At 44.6% G+C, this 24778-nt stretch overlaps 3 protein-coding genes across 7 annotated transcripts; 1 reads left to right on the top strand and 2 right to left on the bottom strand.

Annotated features, from left to right (window-relative positions):
* The first annotated feature begins 26 nt into the window (after positions 1–26).
* LOC115549413 (uncharacterized) lies at positions 27–4804 on the top strand. Its single transcript, XM_030364572.1, has 5 exons — positions 27–1025; positions 1338–1390; positions 2606–2773; positions 3292–3383; positions 3624–4804. The coding sequence occupies exons 1-5, from the start codon at positions 851–853 to the stop codon at positions 3841–3843; spliced, it is 708 nt and encodes a 235-aa protein (XP_030220432.1). The 5' UTR covers positions 27–850; the 3' UTR covers positions 3844–4804.
* A 3666-nt stretch (positions 4805–8470) lies between these two features.
* LOC115548170 (myb-related protein A) lies at positions 8471–16077 on the bottom strand. Of its 5 annotated transcripts, none has more exons than XM_030362588.1 (15): positions 15964–16077; positions 15648–15740; positions 15147–15240; positions 14650–14721; positions 14069–14164; positions 13598–13818; positions 13248–13485; positions 12930–13139; positions 12688–12855; positions 12052–12147; positions 11564–11733; positions 11118–11226; positions 10748–10834; positions 10448–10555; positions 8471–10270 (listed from the first exon to the last, which is right to left on the bottom strand). In XM_030362588.1, the coding sequence occupies exons 2-15, from the start codon at positions 15677–15679 to the stop codon at positions 10136–10138; spliced, it is 1836 nt and encodes a 611-aa protein (XP_030218448.1). In that variant the 5' UTR covers positions 15680–15740; positions 15964–16077; the 3' UTR covers positions 8471–10135. The 5 variants fall into 5 exon arrangements, with proteins under 5 accessions (XP_030218448.1, XP_030218450.1, XP_030218449.1 ...); XM_030362590.1 differs by having other exon boundaries at positions 12930–13136; XM_030362589.1 differs by lacking the exon at positions 15964–16077 and adding an exon at positions 15826–15932.
* Positions 16078–16537: 460 nt separating this feature from the next.
* Positions 16538–23716, bottom strand: vcpip1 (valosin containing protein (p97)/p47 complex interacting protein 1). Its single transcript, XM_030363907.1, has 3 exons — positions 20917–23716; positions 19525–19611; positions 16538–19048 (listed from the first exon to the last, which is right to left on the bottom strand). The coding sequence occupies exons 1-3, from the start codon at positions 23552–23554 to the stop codon at positions 18267–18269; spliced, it is 3507 nt and encodes a 1168-aa protein (XP_030219767.1). The 5' UTR covers positions 23555–23716; the 3' UTR covers positions 16538–18266.
* Between the last annotated feature and the right edge of the window lie 1062 nt (positions 23717–24778).

Below are 24778 nucleotides of genomic sequence, written 5' to 3'. Positions count from 1 at the left end.
ACCCTACTAGATCATTAACTCATTAATCTCCACAGAATATGAGGATAAGAGTGTGTCTCCATCCAGAAGACGGATGCCATAACCCTTCCATTTTGACCTAGTGGCACGTCCATACTCAATAAGTAGGGGTGGCCAAGGACTGGCAAAGAACCAGTGCACAACAAAAAGCATACCTGTACAGAGGATGTAACCATGACGATATTAACTTCATTAATTTATTTGCCTGATTTAGTACGGGTATCTCAGGATTGCCAATCATATGTTGTGCCATCCCAGGCACGCAGCTGGTCAGACTGGGGCATAGCCCATGGGGGGGGGGGGTTGGTTCTGGCTGGTTTTATCGTGAAGGACTGAACGAATTTGCTTGGCACATCTCGTCTTGCATGCCTTACAGAAGTGAAGCTAAGTAGTCTAAACCAGTGTCCAGATTAGGCGGCGGGGCTAAGAATGTCTCTCATCGTGATGCCTTTAAGTGGTTTAACCTATGGGAGCAGAGAGTTGCCCCTCTGAGCAGTGGGACTCCTGGAAGGGACTGGGAGCCAAGAGTAGCGGTAGAGTGATGCAGCACACCAGTTTCATGCCAATGCTTGTAATCCAGTCCATCATAGTCATTATGGACGGGACTCTTAATTAATCAGAACTATTCCTTTTGTTAGTTGCCCATGACGTGGGTTATGATTCCCCATAGTCCCACAGACCCCACTACCAGGAATTAAGCCAAAAATATATATTTTATGGGGATTTGAACTAGCAATCTACAGGTCATTAATGTGTTTCTAGAGTTGGTGGATCTCCGCTGTTTGCTTTCTGCTACACGCCTGTTTTTCGGAGTGAGTTTGGAAATAAATAAATGCACGTGCATGGAACCCATCCAGGATTAGCGACAGCTGACTATTTAAAGGAGGCACAGCGGCAGTGTTTGGACCGCAGTCTCAAGAGACCAATGCAGCACTGCAGCATGCAGCAAATATACATGCAGAGTGATGAGCAGTTTGAGGTCTTTACCACAGTGTTCTCTCCCAAAGGTGAGTTAGACCACACACACACAAACACACATCAACGCGCACGCATATACCCACACACAACGGTTGTATCCATCCTGTAGTTTGACCCATTATGATGACTAGAGCCTTCCAAGTCTGGTTTAACATTGACAGTGTTGTTTGTACGGTTCAATCTAAACATATGTAGATCTGAACAAATGTCCACGTTCAAATGCTCATGAGTATGAGCATTTGATCATAGAAATCTGTTTAATTTACATTTGTGTTGTCAAATGTTCTAGTAGTGGTTCTATTCTATTTGTGTGGCACGGCTTAGCAATTTCTTTCCCCCAGTTGGCAGATCAAGGGTGAGACTCCGACCTGCAGATGAAGATAAGGCGAGTACAGTAGGTATCCGCTTGAAAACAAAAGTATAATGATGTACAGAGTGCTGAGAAAGACCGCATTTTTGGTTGTGGTGATTATTCAGAAACAGGCGCTACGTTACGTTTGTTATGTTTCCTTTAAAAGTGAAGAATTTCCATCTATCCAAGATGGATGGAAATTCCTAAAATGGATTGAAATCTGGTTCTGGACACTGAAGTTAAAGCAGCTAATGGTCAAGTCCAGGTCCTAAACCTCAAGAGTGGACTAGACAGTGGATAGGACAAGATAGTGGGGAGGACAGACTATAGGACGAGGTGGCAAAGTATAACACTGATTTAACCAACAAGAGAGTTAGGTATTTAACTAGTGAAACCAGGTCTTTAGGTCCAACCTCCACTCTAATAGGAGTCAAGACACAGAGTAAGTAACAGATCTAAATAAGGGTAATCCATCTTTAATCCTTCAGTGTACTTCTCACTAGTGTTGTCCTGATTAACTGATTGGCTTCTCTCCTTCATTGAGTCATGCCATAACAACTGATTAATGTTATGCTCTCGCACAATTTAACCTAAATTGCAATTGTTACGTATTTTAAGCACATAAGCTGCCCCCACATAGCCACTAGGAAGCAGGATCGAACACACAAGCTGCATTACCCTCACATAGCAACTAGGAAGCAGGATCGAACACACAAGCTGCAATAACTACTCAAGCCACAGATGGCAGCACCTTTAGACAGGCGAGGAGGGCGGAGCCAATACGTCACATAGACCACGCCTACTTAACTCAGGCCACGTCTACTTGATACTAACCAGCGCAGGAGTCAGATTTGAGGGCAGAAACATAGGCAGACCCGTTGAGAGCCTCGGGTCTAAGCCCCGGGGCTTGAGGTAGCTCTACGGTATTTTTCTCCACATGTGTTAGATACAATTACCCCCCTTTTGCTTCATAGTTACCATACCGAAATACTTTAACAAATAAAGTGAGTTAAAAGCGACCCGGATCTAACTACTTTCTTCAAGAACGCGACAATTAATAGAGAAATGGTGCGATAATCTTCTGGTACACAAGTTAAAATAATAACTGACCTATTTGGCAACCAATTAAAGAGTCTATTTTACATCTGACTGGACATGCACACAATGTCTGATGTGACTTTAAGGTATAATTTGTAATGCCTTCTAATCAACATCACACCTGTTGGTAAAATATGTGCCCTTTAATTTGCTATTCAGGTGGTGGTGACCATTCACAATAGGGCCCAAGGTCCAGAAGAACTGGACCTGAGCCAAGGTGATGTCATCCAGGTTTTGGTCAAAGAGGACAAAACGTGGTGGTTTGGACGTCTACCCAACGGAAACGAGGGCTACTTCCCATCAGCCTGTGTCGCCACATGTGGGCCGGTACGTGTCGTTCTGTTTCTGAGTCAACCTGTACAGTACGACCACTAGTTGAGTGTTGCTAGCTTGGAGTAGTGGTTTCTTCACTGCTCTTCTAGCACAGATCAGATGACGAGCTGCCTTTTTCCTGGACATGAAAACGAGGGTGACTCATTACAGATTCGAGGGCTTTTAGATTATCTTGTGAAATGATCGTTCTGTAAATAAGTCGAATTGAGGATCTGTAATTATGGTAGATGTCAGTTCTCTTAAAAGGGTTTCGAAGTAGACACTAAAAGTATCTGCTTTCTTGGGTCAGAATAGTGTTCCTGAATGTACAGCCCACTGTTAAATGTTATAGTATAAAAAGCCACATGTCCCCGTTTACATGTTTATGGGGACACATGCCACCTACAGAAGAAGGAGTCGCATATTGGAGTGTTGGGTTACAAGTGGGGCTGACTTAACATGAACTGATTGAGGTTGGGTTTAAAAACACAAATCGCTCACTCAAGGTATAATGATTGAACTTGTTTCAGCAGGACGGGGAATCAGGGGAAGCCACGCCCACCCTCTTAAGGAGAGCCTCTGTGCCTGTTGTTATGGCAACCCCGGCGTCCTGTAACCTTCCCGGGTAACTACACCTGCCCTTTCAGCATCATCGTTGAATTCACAAGAGCGATAAAATACCATTACAGTCACTGTGGAAGAAGTGATCAGTTTACACTATTTATATGAGGAAGTCCAAAATATTAAAGGGCAATGTGTTTATAGCGACGGAAGGTTAGAAACTAGGATTCTTTTACTGGGTGTATAGGAAGACAAATATTGACCAAGGTATTCAAAGCATAATCTCTTTCTCTCTGGGTTTTAGTGAGGGCAATGGGCTTGGAACGCCGAAGCTGTCCAGGAAGAACAGCATTCGGCGTGCCCTGGCACTTGACAGCCCTTCCATGAAGGGAGGTGGTGTTCTTCAGGGATCCCCCAGCCTCATCCACCGTGTCCTGGCTAAATCCAGGAGGAAGAGCTGCCCTCACCTCCCACCAGTCTCCGCAAAGCCGGGCTCCATCAACTCAGCTTACCTGCCTGAATAGGATGCCTTCAGAGAAGCATTTAGACTCAAGCATTAAGACTCTGAAGCCTCAAGCCCATTTGACGTTTCATGAGGACTTGGAATTTCCTATTTGAAGCGAACGAAAAAATATATAGGCACGCTGCATTACATTCGCTTTCCTTTAACAAATATCAGTGTTTCCCCTTTAATTGTGTTTATAACACAATTAAAGTGAGAACCCCTGCCAGGCCAAAAAACAATATGTGTAAAATGTAATACATGTCCTAAATCTCAACGAGTACTAGTGCATTCAATTTGTAGGTCTGCGAAAGTATCCATCAATGTACACATATGGAAAGTCAGTTTTATCTAGGGATGCACCAGTACCCGATGCTGTGCTCATGTACTCGTAAAACCTCTCCGATACAACCACCCGATGCCACTTTACGCAACGTGAAGTAACGCGAAGTAAGTCCTCAATTTAGTGAAACAAGGTGCACTGGAGGACTCGGTTTGTGTGGACGTGTGGAGCTCTGTATGAGAGAAAGTTTTGCTTTTTCTGAAACTCATTGTGTACCGCGACAGTATGTTGATAGTCGAGCTCCGTCTGAGCAGTGATTTATTTAATACCAGCGCCCTAGGGTTAGGATTCCCGTACAACTATAATGTTATCGCTAGAGTGTGTAGCGCATTTCATATACAACATCGTTGGATATGGAAAAACGTTATAACGCTTAAACACGACGATGATACAAAAAGAATAATCATAAAGTTGCCGTTGGGCGTAACCATGGTGATAACACGCCATGCGTGCAACTGTAATGGTATTATTAAGTACTCACGCAGGTACTTGGTATTGGCGAGTACCCAAATGTAAGTGGAATCAGTGCATCCCTAGTTGTAGTCCGTTGAACCTGTGTTATATACAGTCTATGTGCAAGGCCGGATTAACCATTAGGGCAACTGGGCACTTGCCCAGGGCCCGTGACATGAAAGGGGCCCTTGACAACGTTTTTTTTTTTTTTTTTTTTTTCAAAGTGCAAACATACATCTTCAGACACCACATAACACGACAAAAAAAAAAAAAAAAAATTTACTTTAGCCCCCCCCCCCCCCCGTCAACAATCGCTCCGGACCCCCCCCCCCCCCCACTTTACGATTGTTTGGCGGCGGCGAGGGGGGGGGGGGGGGCCCTTGAGCCTTGTTGCCCAGGGCACAGAAAATTGTTAATCCGGCCCTGTCTATGTGCAATACACCCACACTAGAGCTCTACGAGCCATGCAGTTCTTTACCTGCTTTTAACTGTTGTAGAGCTAGTGTGATACACTACTAAACACTAGAAGTTCTAAACACTAGAAGTTCCATGTTCCATTGGGAACATTTTGAAACGTTAGACATCTCCTGGGCAGGTATACACTGCTCAATACCGACTCATTCCGGTGATCCAGTCTTGAGTTCCATGGTTCACATATCACTGCAATTCAGAGCGTGAATATCTGTTGAAAATGGAATATCTTTCCAACGAAAAAAACGTTTAATCCCCCAGTCAGTTACCACTAGTAAAATATAATTATGTGGGAAACACTAACATTATCTACAGCTGTATAGGTAGTCGACTCACCTATATTCTAAAGTTAATGTGATGTTACATGGGGATTCTAGTTTGATATTAAACTTTTTTACCCTTTGCAAAACACAAAAGCGCCTTGAAAGGAGGGCTGAATTCCTAAAGATTAGTATGTTTTAAAGACTGGAGATTAGCCAATATGTAACACTCATAGTTCGCTGAGTATCACAAACCATTTTGATGATATTAAAACGGTTTTGAATGTCAAGCTGTGAGGCGCTTTTCCTTCGGATGCTTAAAAGTTAAAAAGCGCATTCAGCGTCAGTATGTGTTAAATTTCAATGTCATTTAAATAAAAGGATGGGGTTTTTTTAAACAGATTTATTGTGATAAGAAGCACTCTCATGCCTCACAAACAATGGGCGTCATTTTGGATTAAATAACGCAGATACGCACAATACACTCCTGATCTGATCGTTTCTGTATTCGATTTTCAATAACTGACATTCATTCTGTCACATTCGTCGTTAAGTCCATATCACCTTTATATTTGATTTTGAGCTCAATTGTAATATGTGGTGGGAATATGTTGCTTATGGTAACTTGTTATTACAATAGCTCCCTCAATTTTGGATTCTATTAGTCTGCAAACACTTTTTTATCATCAATAATATCACTACTGTGGCAATTTCATTAGAATGTAATGCCATAATACGACTAAACGTAATGTGAATGTAACCTTAAACCTTAAAGTGGAAATGAAGCACTGAGAACTGTGTCAATTTTTTGTTTGTTTTTTCATTTTTGGAAACACATGGATTTTCATCAATACTGAAATTCAAGTAGTTTCACCGTAAAATGACATGTTTATAACGACTTTCGCCTCTAGGGCGCAGCCATGTTTTAAAAACGCAGGCGCTACGTCATCAGAATGGTTGGCTCTTTAAAATAAACATGTCGGATATTGGAAGAAGAACAGGGGGGTCCTTTTGTATTGCCCCTGGCGGTTCAAACAAATTTTATCGGTTAAAGGAGAGCGATAGAATAGTTCATTTCCATGTAATTCCCGTCAAGAAGCCTGAAGTGCTCCGAAGATGGTTAGCTGCATTGAAACGCCTCAGCCCCCCAATGGGACCAGGGCAGAGAGTATGTAGCGACCACTTTATAGAGGCTGATTACATCGAAGAGGGAGCTTTTTCTGAAGATGGGAGATTTGTTCGTCGTCCCACCAATCGCCTGAAGCCAGATGCTGTGCCAACTATTTTTAATTTTAGTGGATATAGTGCTGGAGACACGGACATACCCGTCAGATCGGACCCGGGCGCTGCTCTTATGCGCAGCGAAAGAGCGCAGAAACGTGCTTGCCAGGCAGAGGAACGAGAGGTACACTTAGCTTCTACTACTAGAGAAACAGATAAATTAGTACAAGTACACTCACTGTTTGAAGATTGTCTTGTTTGCAGACTAGCTCGCTCCATGCTCTTGATAATTTCTAATCCATCGCCAAAATAATGCATTGTTATCGGAAAATAATCCATTTGCAAACACCGTCGGTTGCACTATTTTCGCATATTCACGTGCACACCCAAATGGCACGACAATTACTTGTATCATGAAATTAACAACTGTAAGGCAGCGTGGAGCCCAGCTGCTGCACCCGTGTACTTTACTTTTCTTATCTTATTATATTATAATAATTATTATATATATATATATATATATATATATATATATATATATATATATATATATATATATATATATAAAATATATAATGTGCAATATATATACATATCTTACACTGCATTACTACAGGTTCATTTCATGGCAGCAGACACTCTCCATGTCAGTGGACATAGGGACACAAACCCCACACAAGCACCACCGATTGTTTCCTGTGCGCTCAGATACATCTCTCTCTCCTTCATCTATTTCTCCTCCATAGTCAGGCTCTGTTGGGGGCACTAAAACTCAGACTTCTCTTACTGGCTCAAAAGCATAGGCAATTGGATGCCTGCCCTCATTGGTGGGTCTATCCCATTCGTCCATATCCATTTTGTTGAGGCAGTAAGCTACCCGTGAGGCTATGAGCCGCTATGTAAACAACATAGAATGTTAATACCAACCATTCTCGTGACGTCATCGTATTCTGAAAACAGAGATGGCGGCGCACAGGCTGAAAACATTGTAATTAATGCAACGTGTTTGTGCTTCATTCTGAATAACGGGACATATTTCCGACTTTATTTGTATTTATGGTATATTTAAATATTTAACTAGTGCTATAGACATGTTTTATTTGATTGCTTCCTTTCCACTTTAAACAACACTTGTCGGTGTACATGATTTCTGCCTGAGTGAAGTAAAAAAGATTTACAAAAATGTGAAGGCTTGTATAATTGTTGCGCAATTATTTTCTTTTATTTATATAAATTTAGATTGATATTGGGATGGCCTTTGCAAAGAATACGAAGGGAGTGGTTATTCGTATCCAAAGAATTAATGTCCCAAACGTTTTTAAGTCACAAATTTGATGCACTTTTGGTTGATTGTCTTCAGTAGAGAAATGTAGAGTTGTAGATTTGTAAACAACCACTACATTTAAATGTGGGGCAGAGCATGTTCCATTTACCATACCAGGAATGTACTGGACTAATACATTTGGTAACAATATAATGTTCCAAACTATTTGCATAGCTGGTCAATAGTGTGAAATAGTTTGTAACCATTTGTCCTCAGTAGGCTACTCTGGAGGCAAGATAACCATCAAGTTCAGTTCAAATAAATACAGTAGCATGATAAAATATTTGAATTGTGAGGGTGACATTTGTATTTATATCTCTTTCTAAGAACAAATTGTTTGCGTTGTCAATATTCTGTCAGTGTCGTCTTTTGATTCAGTTTTTTACCTCTGTGATATTTCAATGTGATATTTGTTTATTGCAAAACCTATTTCATTCATAAAATAGACAAATCCTGCCTCTCATCTGCCTGCAACATAGCTTTTATTTGACTGAACCACCGACTCTTAGCATAGAGCACTGAGCAATGTGTCACCGTGTTGAGCCAGATTCACATCCATACATATGATCTTTAATGTAATAATATTTATTTAGCATTCAAACATAACCCATACTACACCATACAGTATTGTATAATTTATGTAAATTACGATGAATCATTGACAAGTCATTTATTCCATATGACAAAATATTTGACCATGACATGTACAGTTGCAATATATACTTGAACAGTTAACTTATATTATAATTGTTTTTCCGCAAAAAATAAACCCAAACTTTATGGCAACATGTTCAACATTCTATCAAAAATAAGATCTAAAATCCATTTAAAAAGTGTATTCACAAGCAAACGCTTCATCGAGTTAAAGACTGTTGTTTGTTTTTCATTGTTAATGGTTAAAATCCTGTAAATGATTTGGAATAAAAAAGATCAAGACATTCGTGTCAAATAAGAACTAAATAACTATTAAAAGTTGTATATAGTGTACATACATATAACACTGTCACATACATACTGGGATCAAAGCCCTTTAGATGTTTTACTGACTTAAAGGTCTCCCTTTTGATAAGGATTTTATTCTCCATCTATTCAAATGTCCAGAAACCAAGACAGACAGACCAAGGCATCGTCTTCTCCCTTTAGGTCAAACTGTGCTACAAATTACTTTTGCACACCACCTGACATTCCATAAAAACACTGGAGATGAGGAAATTGGAAGTTAAAAATTCTGTATAGACGTAAAAACACTAAGAAGTGTCCAGGACCTAATCTAACATTGAATTCAGACTCAAAGTAGAAACGATTTTTCAAAAACATTTGTCTAAAACCGACTGGAGACAGAACTAAACATGTCTCCAGTCGGAGACTGACATTGTGGCCATGTTGCTAACCCCACTCAATCTACATTACCGAAGATGAATGAATAACTATACCTGCATCATATTGTCCAGAACCAATAAATGTTTCAGTTATTAACAGTTAAAATGTGCTTCAAAATGTCCTTGCAATCTGAGCTTTTGGGACAGTTCTGTCTCAGCCCCACAGTGTGCATTAGGAGCTACTCCTCACCTGCCACTGTAGCCTATTGTCACTCTAATCGCTCGCTTAGTTAGCCAAATGCTGACTATACCTCCAACAAAACGAAAATACAAAAAGTGTGACCTCTAGGTTCAAATATACTCTTTCTGCTCTACAGAGCATATTTCCTGTGTCTGTGCCCTCTGAAAGAAACCTTGCCAGCATCTTGGTTCAAACCAAACATATAGTGGATTATCATAGTGGATTATGGATTGCGTAATGTGGCACGACGTGAGGACTGCTGACTTTAATCAATACTGTTCAGGAGGTAGAGCTGGATGCAACACAAAAGAAATACAATGGTCTAGAGTCACTGCTGTCGATTTATGGTGGCCGTATGTAAGCTGGAGTCACTGTTGGTCTATGGTGAAGCAGTATTATGGGGTCAGACTTCGTGTGTGTTATGCTCAGTCAAGCTCAACACCACCATCTCTTCTTCACCAGTCGGCCTACAAATGGGTCATTCTCTAAACTTCAGGCACCACGATGGCACTACCTTAGCTTCATGCCCTGGTTATCGTATATTTGAAAAACTAGGAACCTTGTGTAAGGATGGCCAGCTCCCAGAACACTGAAGCCCTTCATATATTCCTACCTCTAACAAGCTGAGTTGAGGTGCCTCTGGGGAATGTAGGGGCTGGGGAAATTGGGCAGTTCCAACCTGCTATGATTGTGCTGATCTTGATTGGATAGGCAGGTGATCTCCAGGGCTTTCATCTTCTGGGGAGCAGCCTAGCTCCTGACATCCCAGCAGAGAGCTGTTCAGGTGGGAACGACTGAGCAGGCTTTCTCCCTGGATCTAGAAGACAGATAGACACAAGGTTTTTATCAGACTGAACCAGCTAGTGAATGGAAGGCTATGTCTAGGCCCAGCTAGAGGTAGTTACACTAAATCTTGGTACAGCATAAAGGAAATCCCAGCAAGATGACACAATATAGGCTATCACACAGCTACCAGAACGAGAACTACGGCTACCTGAGTGCTTTGGAAATGTTCTTGGGCGCGGAATAGACCAGTCGGGCTGTCTTCACTCCAGGCCTCCAGAACCAAACTCTTCCTTTCGGACCTCCAGCAAGCAGGGATCTGAAACAGTGGGAGATGGCAAAGGTTTTAAAAGGCAGAGGTAAGAAAGTGGTCACTAGGCTGTTGAGAGTGTTTTTACAGCTGCCATCCTAATCAACGAAATGCAAGCATCCCATTGCGTATTTCCACTGGTTCTAGATATTTTGTGTGTAAGTTTGGTTAGTTACTTCCTGAGGTAGGATATCTTCTGACCTCAGAGTAAAGATGAGACAGCGAGCCTCCGTTGTGCTTGAAGACACCAGTCTCAACTAGCAACGGTATGTTGATGTCCTCCACACACTACAGTACGAACACACACACACGCACACACACACACACACACACACACACACACACACACACACACACACACACACACACACACACACACACACACACACACACACACACACACACACACACACACAACCTCACTCTCTTTATAAACTGCAGTGAGTTTAGGATACATCCAATGTCTTGTTGACATTAAAGTCATGCACTAAAAGTGAATGGTGGGAAACATCACAGCTGGTGGGAAAATAGGGGCCCTTTTAGTATAGGGGATAAATACTTCGAGCAATACCTGAGGGCACTCAAGCGCCAGTGGGCCCTCCTGGCTGCTGTGGATGGACTTGAAGGGCGTTGGTGTTTGAGGAGTAGGCAGCAGAAGGTCCTTGATGTCCTTAGGAGTCCTAAAGCATTTCAAAACATAGCAGACTGGTTCACTTACGCAAATTATCTTCATCAATACTGATCACCTCCACATAACCTTGCATACCCTTTTATTCAGACACTAAACACCAGATCCCACCGGGTAGACATTACGCTAAAATAAAAACCCTTTCATAAGATGAGGTCAGAACCATTGCAGATCTCAGCCCAGTAGGGATGGAGATTAAAAAACAATAACGATAGCTTGAAATTCATTATAATGTTATTAATGAATATTCTCATCATATATTCATATTCTCATTAGTATATATAGCCAACAGGGGACCCAATGCCGCTAGCAAAGTAAATCAAACACACCTGGGCTCCAGGGAACAAGTAGTGAAATAGCACTTGGGGTTGTGTTTGGTGCTGCAGTGGATGGCTAGTTCTCCGTTGGGCTGAGGGCTGCTGGTAACACTGGGATGCTTCTTAGCACTAACTGGCGTGGAGGTCAGTGTTGAATCCTCACCTGGGCCCTTGTTTAGGAACTGGCAGGAGACAAACCATCTCAAATGCCACAGTAGCATACCATAGAACGAATATCCTCTTAGCTTGTCTAACTGAATCTGCTGATTAACATATAACTAGTAAACTCTAAGCTTGTCTATCTTCATCTATTCTTCATCATAGAATTAGTATTCTCTTAGCTCTTCTAACCTAATCTACTGTTGAACACAGAACTAGTATCCTATAAGCTCGTCTAACTTCATCGACTCTTGAACATATAACTAATATCCTGTTAGCCCATCTAGCTTTATCTTGGTTGAGGACCAAGATGGCAACTTGAAGTGAGAGTCCATGCTGACCTCTGAAGGAGAGAATCCCAGGGTCCTGACAGGGGTGCTGCCATTGGAGCAGGAGCCGTTAGGCTCCTGATCTGCTTTGAGACACGTTTCTCCATCCTGGAAACCACAAGAATCACAGTTCAAAGGTCCTGTTCACCACAAACCAGGTGTGAGGCAGGCTGAGGTAGGACAAAAAGTAATTAAAAAAACTTGGTGATAATTAAAAAAAAAAACATCATTTTTCTCAACCAAAGCAATAAGTGGAGTCGTTTGTTCTTCTTTTAGGGATTATACTGTCCATGAAATGTAATACTGTCTCGATAGCAGAATACACAGACTACATTCTACATCAGCGGCAGCCATCTTTGTTGTTGTTGAAATGCATCTACGGCTATCATCGTATTTATCCAGCCTCAAATTATATGGATGTGATTGGTCGATCTATCTCATACATACCTAAGTCAGACCTCATCTAGAGAGCAAAAATAAGCTTGAAAGATTCGTATGGTTTCATGGCTGGTAAACTGCTATCTATTTATCAATCGGACTACCTTTAGATTTTAGGACCAGTGTCGACTAACTATAAAGAGATGCTTGCATAATGATACAAGTTGAGGTGTGAGGGAGGTGTATGTGGAGGAGAAAGGGCAAAGAGACCGTGAACATTTCGGTGTTGTCAAGGTCCAGAGAGATCAGGTCCACAGTGCCCCTGTTGAGCTCTGTGAAGGAACTGGAGGGTGGAGATGACTGCTGTTCAAGTGTCAGGGGTGATGGGATCATTAGCTGTAGGCTATAGCTGGCCCAGTCCCCCCAGGCCATTGGATCCTGTGGGGTCAGATTACATTTAGGATATGAACAGGGTCAGTTCAGAAACCAACACAGCATCACTCGCAAAGTACCTGAATGATCTGCATGGACTCCAACAGGCCTGGGCGAGGGTGCAGGGGTGTAGAGCTGCCCGGAGGTTGTTGGGTAAAGAGAAGCATACACTGTGGAGGAGGGGGTTGCTCACTGTCAATGACTGGTTCCTCCAGGGTGCTCAGATTAAAGCTGGTCATGGGCTGATCCTTGACCACACTGATGCTGTGGTTGCACAACACCTCCCCCTGCTGGTGAGGAGAATGGGCGGATGTGAAAAGATTAGTCTCATATATATAGGGGGTAATTGGAGCACGTTCCCAGGTAAGACTAATGCATTGCTAGTAGTTGGGGTTGACCTTAGTGGAAGTGCTGTAGCAGTGACATTGTCTGTCCCCGAGTCCACTATTGGACTTCAAGGAGCTGTGGGTGGAGATGATGGAGTAGGAGGTGTCAGAGGAAGCAACGGAGGAGGTGTCGGAAGAGTTTTCTGTGAAGGTGAGGGAGAAGGAGCGGTTGAAGGGCAGGAGGTAGCCCTCATTCTCCACTTTCCTCTTCAGGGTGGAGTTCCAGTGGTTCTTAATAGAATTGTCTGTCCTTGAAACAAAACATTTAGTAGTTAATGTCCACGCCCTCCTCTTCTGTGCCCTGTTCACATGCTATTAAAGACCTAGTTAGTACTCTATTCTGTCCCCTAATTTGAGCCTACCTGCCAGGCAGTAGTTTGGAGATATGTGCCCAGCGGTTCCCCATGATTTTGTGGGCCTGGAAAATCATGCGATCCTCTTCCAGGGTCCACAAGCTCTTCTTGACGGCCGGGTTGAGGTGGTTATGCCAGCGCTCTCTGCACTGCTTCCCAATGCGGCTGTGAAGGTGCTTGGCGATGACTGACCAGCGTTTAGGACCATACTTGTGCACCAGCTGGATAACCTGCATGCAGATAATAGAGGTCAGTAGATTGGTCAGGTGGCTTAACACCCTAACAACCTCTGGGAATTTTGGAGGAAAACGATAACCAAACCTTTTATCGATTTGGACGTCTTACTTTATGTTGATCCATAACTGTATTTTATTAACTGATTGATCGCAGCAACTAGTCACTAACATCACGATGCTCAATTGTTTTTCTACAGTTTCTCTGCTAGACAACATAAGGGTCAACAGGCCAGTCCCTCTTTACCCTCTCGTCTTCTTCCTTAGTCCAGGGGCCTTTCACCAGCTCTGGACTGAGGACATTCTGCCACCGCCGCTGACACTGAAGGTCTGACCTTTGACACTGAGAGGAAGCAGGAAGCGACTGAGTAAGCGTGTTAATCTGCTGTTGCTGTCGCAATGTGTGAGATTGAGCCCGACCCAGTAAGTAGGCGGGAGACTTTCAAAATGATAAAAGCTCAATAACCGTTTTCTGTCCACATTAACTGGATGGTCTAGTGTTTGACGTGACCTAACGTAGATCGATTGGCTGGGTGGCGTGAGTGGGAGGGGTTTTGGGATGGTCCATAGTAATATTATGGTTAACAAAGAGAGGTAGATGCTGGCCAGCATTTTTGAAGTTGTAGAATATATCAGTAATAGGATGTGATTTTATTGATCACATTTTTTTTTATAAGCATAAGCTAAGAGCTAGTTGAAATGTCACACATTTCGACTTTAATATCTAACCTGTAACCTAGAGCTCGAACTCTAGAGAATATAGAATATTCTTTATATAGAAAAGTCCTGTATACTGTTGACCACAATGCCATCCTTTCAAATACTTACCTTGAAATGATAAGATATCAAAGACCAGTTGTTGGAGCCATGCTCCTCCACCAGCATCTGCAGCTTTTCATCCTCAAGTCACCAAAGAGGAACAAAAGTCAAGTTAGGCAACTGTTTCCATACCTGGGGGTCGGGTCCCAACTGAAGTTCGTCTGATATGCTTATTGGGTCCTGGGAGATCGCTGACTTATAAGATAAAGAATATGATGATGTAATCGTTATAAAAAGAAGTGAAAGGTCTCCTGTATATACAGAAACAAACTGCCTAATGATTATGAATAAGGATTAATGGATCACAAATCACTTATTGTATATTGTAACGTGATGCACATATGTCCACTGGGACAAAGATTGGGTTAAAAGAGTATGGGTCGCAAAGATATTCCAGACCTAAAAATGGGGTCATGATCAAAAGCGGTTGTTGTTTACCAAGAGTAGAACTGATGAAAATCCCAACCATGTATCTGAAATAAAACTCTTACAGCTGTTCACATTACCTCGTCTTTAGACCATTTGGTCCTTGGTAAAATCTTGCTGGAGTTGCTCCCCTCCAAACCATCAGATCTCAAACTAGCAGAACGCTCCCTCACGCTTACAAAAAAAGGTTGACAGTTATCTAGTGGTTAATTACCTTACACACGTACATACGGGTCAATCTTAAACTTTCAATCATTAAGCATATAGTGTTAATCACTCGATAATGTTGGTTTATTCTTAATTTCTACTCGTATTTTTATTTAAATTAATAAAGTAATTTTAGCTAACCTAGTAATTTTAGCTAACCTTAAGTAAATGCCGTCTAAATGCTAACTATTGTGGATTCAAGGCAGAGGCAGACAGATAGGTCAAAGATGATTAAATGAAATAGCCTCTGAAACTTTAATTCGTGTTTCGACCATCAGATTTAATCAAAATTTCAACTTATCTTTTATGTTTTCATGCGATTGATTGCTACTGGTAGCGTCTTTCTAAAACGGGCTAGATGTAACGTTACCTACCAAGATCTGCGAGGTTTGCAGGAGTAACTCATCTTCTGCCGAAAGTCTGTTAACTAGCTAGTAACTTTGCTGTTAACTAGCAGGCGTTACTTACTTAGGGAAGGAAAAAATATATATTTCATATACCTACACGTTTATATAATATACCATACAAGAAAACAATTATCTGTAACTTTACCGTAGTAGCGTAACTTCTGTTTGACCAAGCCTACGTATTTATTGCGTTGTTAGCTCTATTAACAGGAACCGACAAATAGTGTTAACTAATAAATACAAAAAAAAAAGTATTTCGCTTATATGAATATCGGTAATTTACCTTAAAAAACGGTGTCGAAACGTAATAACCCATTTTCTGCCATTAACGGCTGTTTAGTCGATAACATTTTTGATAACGGTTGACAGGGAACGCTCGAGACAACCGGCCCCTCGAGCTCTATCCAGGGCAAGAGCTGATATCTCCAGGTTTCCAATGATTGGCCAGCTGTAGTTGGTAACAAAAATATTATTAAATAAAACAATAAAATAAAACATGTGTATTGCAAAATATTGTCATTAAACAATTTCAACCAAGCTGTGGAACAATTTATTGAATAATATTATATTATTAATAAATAATTAGCTAATTATCTAGAATTGCAAAATTGAATGCAGTTTGAAGACAGAGATGTCGGAAGAAAACCGAATTTCGTGGCAGTCTGGAAAAATCTATTGACGTATCCAACTTGAACAATTTGTTTTTGTGTTCACTAAACAACATGTAAGCTTTTAGGTTCAGGCCTATTTGAAAAGGTATGTTTCCTCATTGTAGCCTAGATATAACCTTCTGTACTCATATTCCCAGCAGGTATACAGACTAGTTACACATTAGTGACCACAATATATCAAGCAGGTGAAGGAAGGCCTTTTATTGTTCGATTAATAATTTATCAGACATGCAAACAGCAATGTTAAAGCATTGGGATATTGGATATTTTAGTAGCAAACAAAAGGAGGAGCTGGAGTGTTTCTGTACATGTCGAAATATACTACAATATGGACTCCTATGAGACAGTGAGATACTTAATTACAATGTTGTTTGTCAGCACAGTAGCCCAGGGGGAACAATAATTAGTGTTGGTGGTATAGATTCCTCTTGTCTCCTGATGTATTTGTTTAACAAGTTGGCTCTTAAATGAGGGACACTAAAATAGTTTTGGATAGAATAGTTCTTCCAAAACAAAATGAAGCTTATAAAAGGGAGTAAATGGCCGCCGTCTGTGACAGGTAGGAACAACCTCGACTGGAGCAGGGGAGACCCGCCACTAATACGCAGCTAAAGGTATCTAGTGGCAAATTAATTTTTAAGGCCATACAATGTATGGTGGTGTTTATTTTGACAATACTGGGTCTTTTTAAGTGCACGTGAAGGTTAGAATAACTATTTGGCAGCAAAAAAAAAAGAGAAAATGAAAAACCTGGCTGGACTTCCAACACATTAGTTAAGATTTGACTGAACCTTCCTCCATTCCTTTGTGTTTTCAGCAAACCAAATACTGGACGAATATAGATTTACTGCAGCCACCATCAATGACCAGTCTACACAGACACCGTTGTAAGATGCAGGTGAAAAATATTATTTGTTATAATATAGTTTTATTTTGTTATTTTAAGAAGGTAGCGAGAGTTTATATGTTGAACTGTTGTTTCACAGATATTCAGGCCGAGGTCATTTGATCTCTCATGTAGAGCAGTCCATGCGGAGACATTCTTCCTTCTTCGTGAGGGAAGGAGGGGCAGGGGTTGGTGTTATAGATTTTGAAAGCGCAGTGGAGCGTTTGCATAGGAGGAGGAAAATAAACAATGAAATGCCCAATCAAGGTTTTCCAATTGTAACTTGTAATTTTCATTCTTTGGCCATATCTCTTTGTAGGTTGTAGACGAAATTTTACACAACACAAAACTTTAACCAAAGAGCCATTTTATGGCACAAATAATAATAACCATAATTAATATAATAATAATAACTTGGGGAAGTTAAACTCAAACATCCGTGGTTTATAACTACACGGTTGAACAGCATTAGCATTATCATGTATTGCATTTTTAGCAACATTTAGAATTACATTTGCCAAACCAATCGAATATCAGAGGGAAATATTGGTACTATTGTTAGACTGTAATGGTAATCGGGACGAGGATTGTAGGGCAACCTTTTGATAGACAGGAAACGAGAGGAAATTAAAGGTCAGGCGATAAAACCCCTGACCCCTGGTGCCTGACGTTGGCCCCCCCTCTGAAAGCGAGGAGGCTAATGGGCCCTCAAGGACCCCCATGGGGGAGATCCAGTCTGAACTGACGCCAGCTCCAACTCAACCTTATACTTAAAGACTAAAAAAAGATTCCTCTATCTACAGGAATGCAGTCCCCGCTCCGGCCGATCCGAGCGCGTTGGGCCGGCCTGGGGGGGGTCAGTGCGTGTTTCTGTTCAGCGATAAGATGAGACAGTCTACGGGGAGTTTCGGAACAGGCAACCCGCTCTAGTCATGCAGTAAAGACGAGCGGAAGAACACAACGTGGACCCGGGGGGCTGGCCGGCGAGACCCAGGGCGTCGGCCGGCCAGGCACGGGGGCGTCCCCAGATCAGGAGTGATCCATGGGCTCTGCGTCTTGGTTATCCTGGGAGCCCCCCGACGTCCCTCCGTCCGGTTGGTCGGGCGGCATGCCGCTCTGGGGCCCCCCGCCCGACACGTCCATCGTCGCCGACGGCTCGGGGTCGCTCCCTGGCCCCCCCGCCCGGGCCCCACCTGTCCGCTCGCCTGGCCCCGCGGCGGGCGTGGCGGCCAGGCTCTGCTGCTCCTTGAGGTGGCGCTCCATGGAGGCCTGGATGGAGGACACCATCTCCTGCAGCTTCCTCCGCTGCTGCTCCATGGCGCCGGGCTCTAGCGGCCCGCCCTCCCGCATGGTGACAAAGCCCGGCGCCATGCGCACCAGCTCCTTGCCCGCGTCCTCGCTGATGTCCGACAGCGCGGGGGGGTCTCGGGACACGCTAGCGCTCAGGTCCACGCCGCTGCTGTGCTGCCGCGTGATTGGCCGCTGCGGCGGGGAGGCGTCCTCCACGCTGCCCAGGGAGTGGCCCTTCCCCTGGAAGGCGGCGACGGTCTGCTCCTTCCTGCGGACCACGCCGCCGCTGCCCAGCCGGAGCAGGCCGTGGGAGGGGCTCCCCTCGCGGCTGCCCCCCCCCCGGGGGGACCCCTCGGACCGCAGCTGCAGAAGGGCCTCCTTGGCCAGGTCCTCCACGTCCGGGCCCACGGCAAAGTGGCCCGCCGCGTCCACGCACAGCTCCAGCCGGTCCTCGGCCGCGTTGTACACAAACGTCTTCCCCGCCAGGTGAGGTAGGGTGCAGTGCTTCCCGTCCATCAGGCCTGGCAACACAGGAGGAACCAGTTCATCGACTACTGCGTCGGATCATTGGCTGATTACAAAATGCATACATATATTATTCTATATTATACACTACTATATTCTTTAATAGCAGATGCTTTTATCTAAGGTGACTTAGCATATTTTACATTAAGGAGCAGGTAAGGCTTAGTCATCTTGCCCAAAGAGGCCTACATAAATAAATGAAGAATACTATAATGGCTAACGTCCGCTACAGTCCACTGGGTAGGCTGGTAGACTGATCTGTCCAGCACACATCTAGGTGGACACGCCCACATGTGATGTCATAAGGGGCCGATTTCCAAAACAGCTTGTAACTGCTAATCACACCACACCTGGTGGCATGTCACTGGACCTTTAAGGTCCATAATAACTAATAATCTTTTCTTAGTAAACTGATACAAAGGCCCCGTATTAGCCAACTGTATTTCTGCAGGATGAACAGGACTCATCTTACCCATATCCTTCCGGACGATGTTATAGAAAACTCCACCACGCTGGAAGAGGTGAGGGAGCTTCCTGGCGTATGACCACACGTCTTCACCTTGAAACAAACCACATAAAACTGATCACACACTGTCTACTATGGTTTCTCTAATGTACCGATTGTAATCTTCCATCCTTGTTTCAATAATTGTCATCACAAATAAAATAAAAACATTCAAGAAGCTTGCTTAACCAGATCAAAACATTTGTTAAATAACTAAAATCAAAGTTTGTACTAGAATGGGATTAATATATTTCCATACAGGCCTCCGGTTGGACTTGGTTAGACATTATGTAAATGCTCAACGGCTGTTGGTAAAAACAAGCTAGCACCTGCATAATTAGACATACATTTACAGATTATTGGCATTTCTCACTCAAAAAGCGGGATTCCATAAAAGGAGTACACTAAGACTCCAGAAGGCTGGAGTCTGAAAGATTCTGGAGACGGTTGCACTCTTTCCGTCAGACTCACTGGGTTACCTCACACTGCGTGCTGCTCGCACAGTTTACCTCACCACCCGCCATGTCCCAGTCCGGCAGACACTTCCCCCATCCCGCTAGCGAGGGAAGAACCTCAAAACCTTCCTGCTAGCCCCTCGCTCCCATAGTCACCTGAGAGTTTGACACAAGCTACAGTGACACTATTCAGAAGTTACTTTATCAAGCAGAGAACAGCGAGGCTGTTTATCATCAAAGCTCTCTTCAGTGCCTAGAAAAGCCCAGCGGCAAATGCTTTTGGTGCCGGCTGCCCCAACTAACCAGCCAGTTAAAGAACAGAAGGCACATATACTGGTGTGCTGAACAGGTTGTGTGATTGGTCAGCTGTTGACCCCCTGTCTGACCAATCACCTGCTTCTGCAAGCCTTGAACTCTGTGTCCATTCATGTGTCATATTGATTCCCAGTGATAAGGAGAAAGGGGAAGGTTGACCCAGATAAGAATGGCAATTTTGATATGAAGGATACGGTTATTGGTACATGAATAATGATAAATAATTTCTATACTGACATGAAAATGTTCTTGGCCAGTGATTCTCAACTGGTGGGTCGCCACTCATTTTGAGTGGGTTGCAGACTCGCAGAGCATATGTAAAACCGTGTGCTCTGGAAAGAAGCCAATTAATTAACTCATATTTTAAGGTTAACTCATGTTTCAATGGCTTACTCTCTCATCAGGAGTTCATTGTTGAGTTCTGCAACATTGATACCTTTTGTATTTCTGGGTGACTGACTGACACATGTGAGGCTTGACCAGTTGAGAAACCACTGTTCAAGGCTACAAAGAAATTCAGCAGGAAAGCTGAAACTAATATTTCACAGACCACATAAAGGTGTCCATCATCCATACAGAGAAGTCTTACCCATCAGGGTTGCCAGGAGACAGAGGGAGGACATCTCGAGGTCGATGTTGTCCTGGAGCTCCCCGTCATTCATCCTGCCGCTCGCCGCAGCGTCGCTCTTCACGGCGTGGACGCTGGAATGAGAGCCTGAGAACCGGGAGACGGGCCCCTGCTTCTGCTCAGGGGCCCTCAGTATCTCCACTACCACCCGGTCCCCGTGCTGCAGGGCCACGGCCTGGGTCTCCTCGCCGCTCTTCGGAGGGGTGAGCTCTTTGGGCGGGAAGCCGTGGCGGATGCACTGCTGCGACGTGGGCAGGGAGAACTCCTTGGCGATGCTCCTCTGCAGCTCGTGGAAGGTGGTGTGTGCCTGCAGCGTGAGCATGGCCTGCCGGCCGTCGCTGGTGGTCACGCGGATCTTCTTTTCCTTAATAGAGGCGGGAGAGGAGGTGGCTTTGGTGGGCGTGGCTGGCGCGGAGGACGAGGAGATCGCCGGCGTCGCGGCGGGGGATGACGGACGCCCGTGGTTCTGCTCTTGCTTCAGCCGGTCGGTCCTCCTCTTCTGATGGCTGGAGGCGTTCTCGCTGATGCTCTGCTGGAGGGCGCGCTCCGCCCGGCTCATGGTCAGCTCCTCCTTGTGTATCGTCTTGGCCTTCTGGCCCGTCAGGATGATCTTGGTCGGGGGCTGGGTGTCCATGGGCTGCTGGCCCTCCGCCACCTCGTCCAGCCTCCGGTCGTGAGCCCCGTCGATGGACACGGGGTTGTACTCGTCGGGGTTCTTCTTGGCCGTGTGGTGCAGGATGGTGTTCACCACTTTCTGCACCAGGAGCTCGCTGCCGAACTCCCCCGGGAAGTGCTTGGTGACCAGCTTCATGGCCACGTCGTAAACGTTACTGTTCAGCGCCACGTCCATCTCGTACTGGAACCAGTGGACGGTCTCTCGGACCACGCAGCCCCCCCACTCCAGGGTGATGGGGAAGGCCTCGGGGAGGCAGTCGTACTCCTTCCCCTCCCAGAAGTGCTTGAAGCCACAGCCACACTTCCCCCCCTGGGAGCGGGTGTTGGTCCGGTCCCCGTCCAGGTACACCACCGAGCCGTCGCCGTGGATGCGGCGCACCGAGGTTCCGTGGCACCAGTTGCAGGTGCCCAGGGAGCTCAGCTTGTAGTCCGGCACCAGGAGGTCCCGCTGCGGCTCGTAGGAGCACACCACGTTGTTGAGCGGGAAGCTGTAGTTCTTGTCGGGTCGGAGCTGCCCGTGGGTGGTTTTGGCCAGGTTGTAGAGCTTCCCTCCGGGGGCCAGCCATTCGCCCGGCACGTGGAGCTCAGAGAGGGCGCCGCAGATCAGGCAGCGGTGGAGACGGTTCTCCTGGACCGATCGCTTGGCCGCTTCCGTCACCTCCTCCGGCTGCACGCCGATTACCCCGGTGCGCCGGTAGATGTACTGGTGCACGTCGGCTACCAAGGAGGGATGGATGCCGTGCTTCTCCATGAAGACCTCCTCCATGGCGTTGACCAGCCTCATCAGGTACTTGTCCTGCAGGCTGCGGTCGCCTCCTATCACACAGCTGCCGTCTGCCTCCAGCTGGATGTAGGTCCGGATCAGGTCCTGGGGGACGCCCCAGGCCTTGGGGAGGAGCCGGGCTGGGAGCTTGGGGAGCACCGTGTCTTTAATGCCCACCAGGGGGAGGTAGTGGTTCCGGCCCGAGCTGCTCCAGGCGATGCAGATCGGCTTGTTGTGCTTCCCGTCCTTGCCCTTGCACTGCTCCTCCGGTACCAGGCCTGGGAGGAACGTAGCGGAGTAGTCCCCCGAGCTCCTCATCCCGCTCAGGGAGTCCAGCAGGACGATGGGCCGGTGCAGGACATTGGCCAGGCCGAATATGTGGATGTTCCTCAGGCCCAGAGGAACGCCCTCAGGCGGAATAAACAGAGGGTCGCACTCATTGATGATGTCCTCCCATTCAGCCGCATCGATAAAGTCCTGGAAGAGGGCCTTGTAGCGGTCCAGGTTCTGTTTGAAGTTCTGCTTGAGGTTCTCACGCAGGGCGTGCCAGAACAGTTCCCTGCCCACCAGGGCCCTGGACACGGCGTGGACCAGGCAGTGTCCGTCTCCGTCCACGTGCACAGGGATGAGACATTCTCTGTTACCGTTGGCTTTCTTGACCTCCTCCAATGTGTCATGGAGATATATTACACTACCTGATCGGTCCTTGCCATAACCAACAGTTGACACATGTTCTGGTTCGATGAGAAAAGCTCTGTCGCCGAGGAGTGAACAGTCAAACATGTCACCTTGACTCATGTCTTTGAGGAGCTTGGCTTTGCCGGTTTGTTTATCCATACCATATCTGGTCAAGACGGGGGAGAGAAGCTTGCAGTGATAATTGGACAGCCCCATTACTTTCACCAACTCCGTGCCTTTCTTCGGGGCCCCAGTCACGCCGAGCAAGGCGTTTCTGAGAAGATTGTGTAGAACCACATCTGGATCGGTTACCTCTTCGACATTTAAGAGGCTCTTCTGCTCGTGGCGCTGGCCACATTCTGTGCATTCAATACTAATCGAACCATAAGCAGGGAAGAATAGCCTCGCCTGGCATTTGGGGTCTGGACAGGTACCAGATAAAATTCGTCTGTCCTTCTTCTTTGAGCTTTGTAGCAGCGACATTTCGGATGATTAAGATAAGCTGTATAACGAGCTTATTAAAGCATGATATTCATCCCACGAAGTACTGTCAAATGCAATCTGAGTCACGTAAAGCTAGTTGTTTGCTAAAACAACACAGGAACAACACGGAAGCGGTTGGTTTTTTCCTCTGTTGACTGTCTGTTGCACAACGTAACCATACGTAATGACGTTGTTCGGTGGTACTTGTAGTCCTACTATTGCGATCTATATGGATTAATATTTGTAAAACACATTTAGAAGTAAAATACTTGCAAAATTAATTCTTAAATAATTAGCTTTGTAATAAAAAATGAAGGATTTATCAATATTGTATTGTATGGTTTTAGAAATAAGGGCCTTTTGGTCTTTTTAACTACGAATCCCAAAAGGCAACGCGGTATGACAATGTTTGAGGAAGTTTAGTAGTGACACATTTTTTTATTATCATTATTGACAATTTGCCCTGTATTCTAAATCAGAAAAAAGTTTTACGCATGTAATATTTTCTGGTATGCAGCTGTTCTTATTGTAATTGTGTTATCTGTGTAGTTTAGAGAACTGCAAAATGAACAGCCATACCGTTTAATGCATGTTTTCATATTTCAACCAATCCGCTTTAGTGGTTGTGTGACGAAGGTATTCTAAGTTTTTATTGATTGTTTTAATAAGAGCTCGTATTAAAGACGAGCACTTATGAATAGTTACAGCCGGCCTACATTTTAACTGCAAAAGACCAACCGCTAGTCCTACTAATATTGATGGTGCTGCTATCAATAGGATAAGCAAAACGCTCTTCATGTGGATGAAAACGGCTGTATTTATATTCTTATTTAAATCAACTTTACCCAGATTCAATATGTGTAGGCTTACATTGAAATGGAAGCATATGACACTATTCAATACTTTCAAATCGATTTCGATAGTCAGATCATTATTTCCGACGGACAAAGCTCTTTGATTAGCAAAATGGGAAAAAATACCCCACTACGTTTCAAAACAGAAGGCAAACACATTGATTAGATAACAAAAATAAAATGTCAAAACACATTTGTGGACCAGCACATGTGTTAGGCTCTGGGCAATGACGATATGCTCTCTGTCCGCCATGCGGCGCCAGGCCTCTACTGACAGGCAGGCGATCATATTGCCTCTGCTTGGGACACACACACGCTCACTCACACACACACACACACGCACGCACGCACGCACGCACGCACGCACACA

Source organism: Gadus morhua, chromosome 8 (assembly GCF_902167405.1).
Source record: "Gadus morhua chromosome 8, gadMor3.0, whole genome shotgun sequence".
Classification (NCBI taxonomy): domain Eukaryota; kingdom Metazoa; phylum Chordata; class Actinopteri; order Gadiformes; family Gadidae; genus Gadus; species Gadus morhua.
Note: the sequence above shows the minus strand (reverse complement) of the source record. Positions and strands in the feature narration are given on the sequence as shown.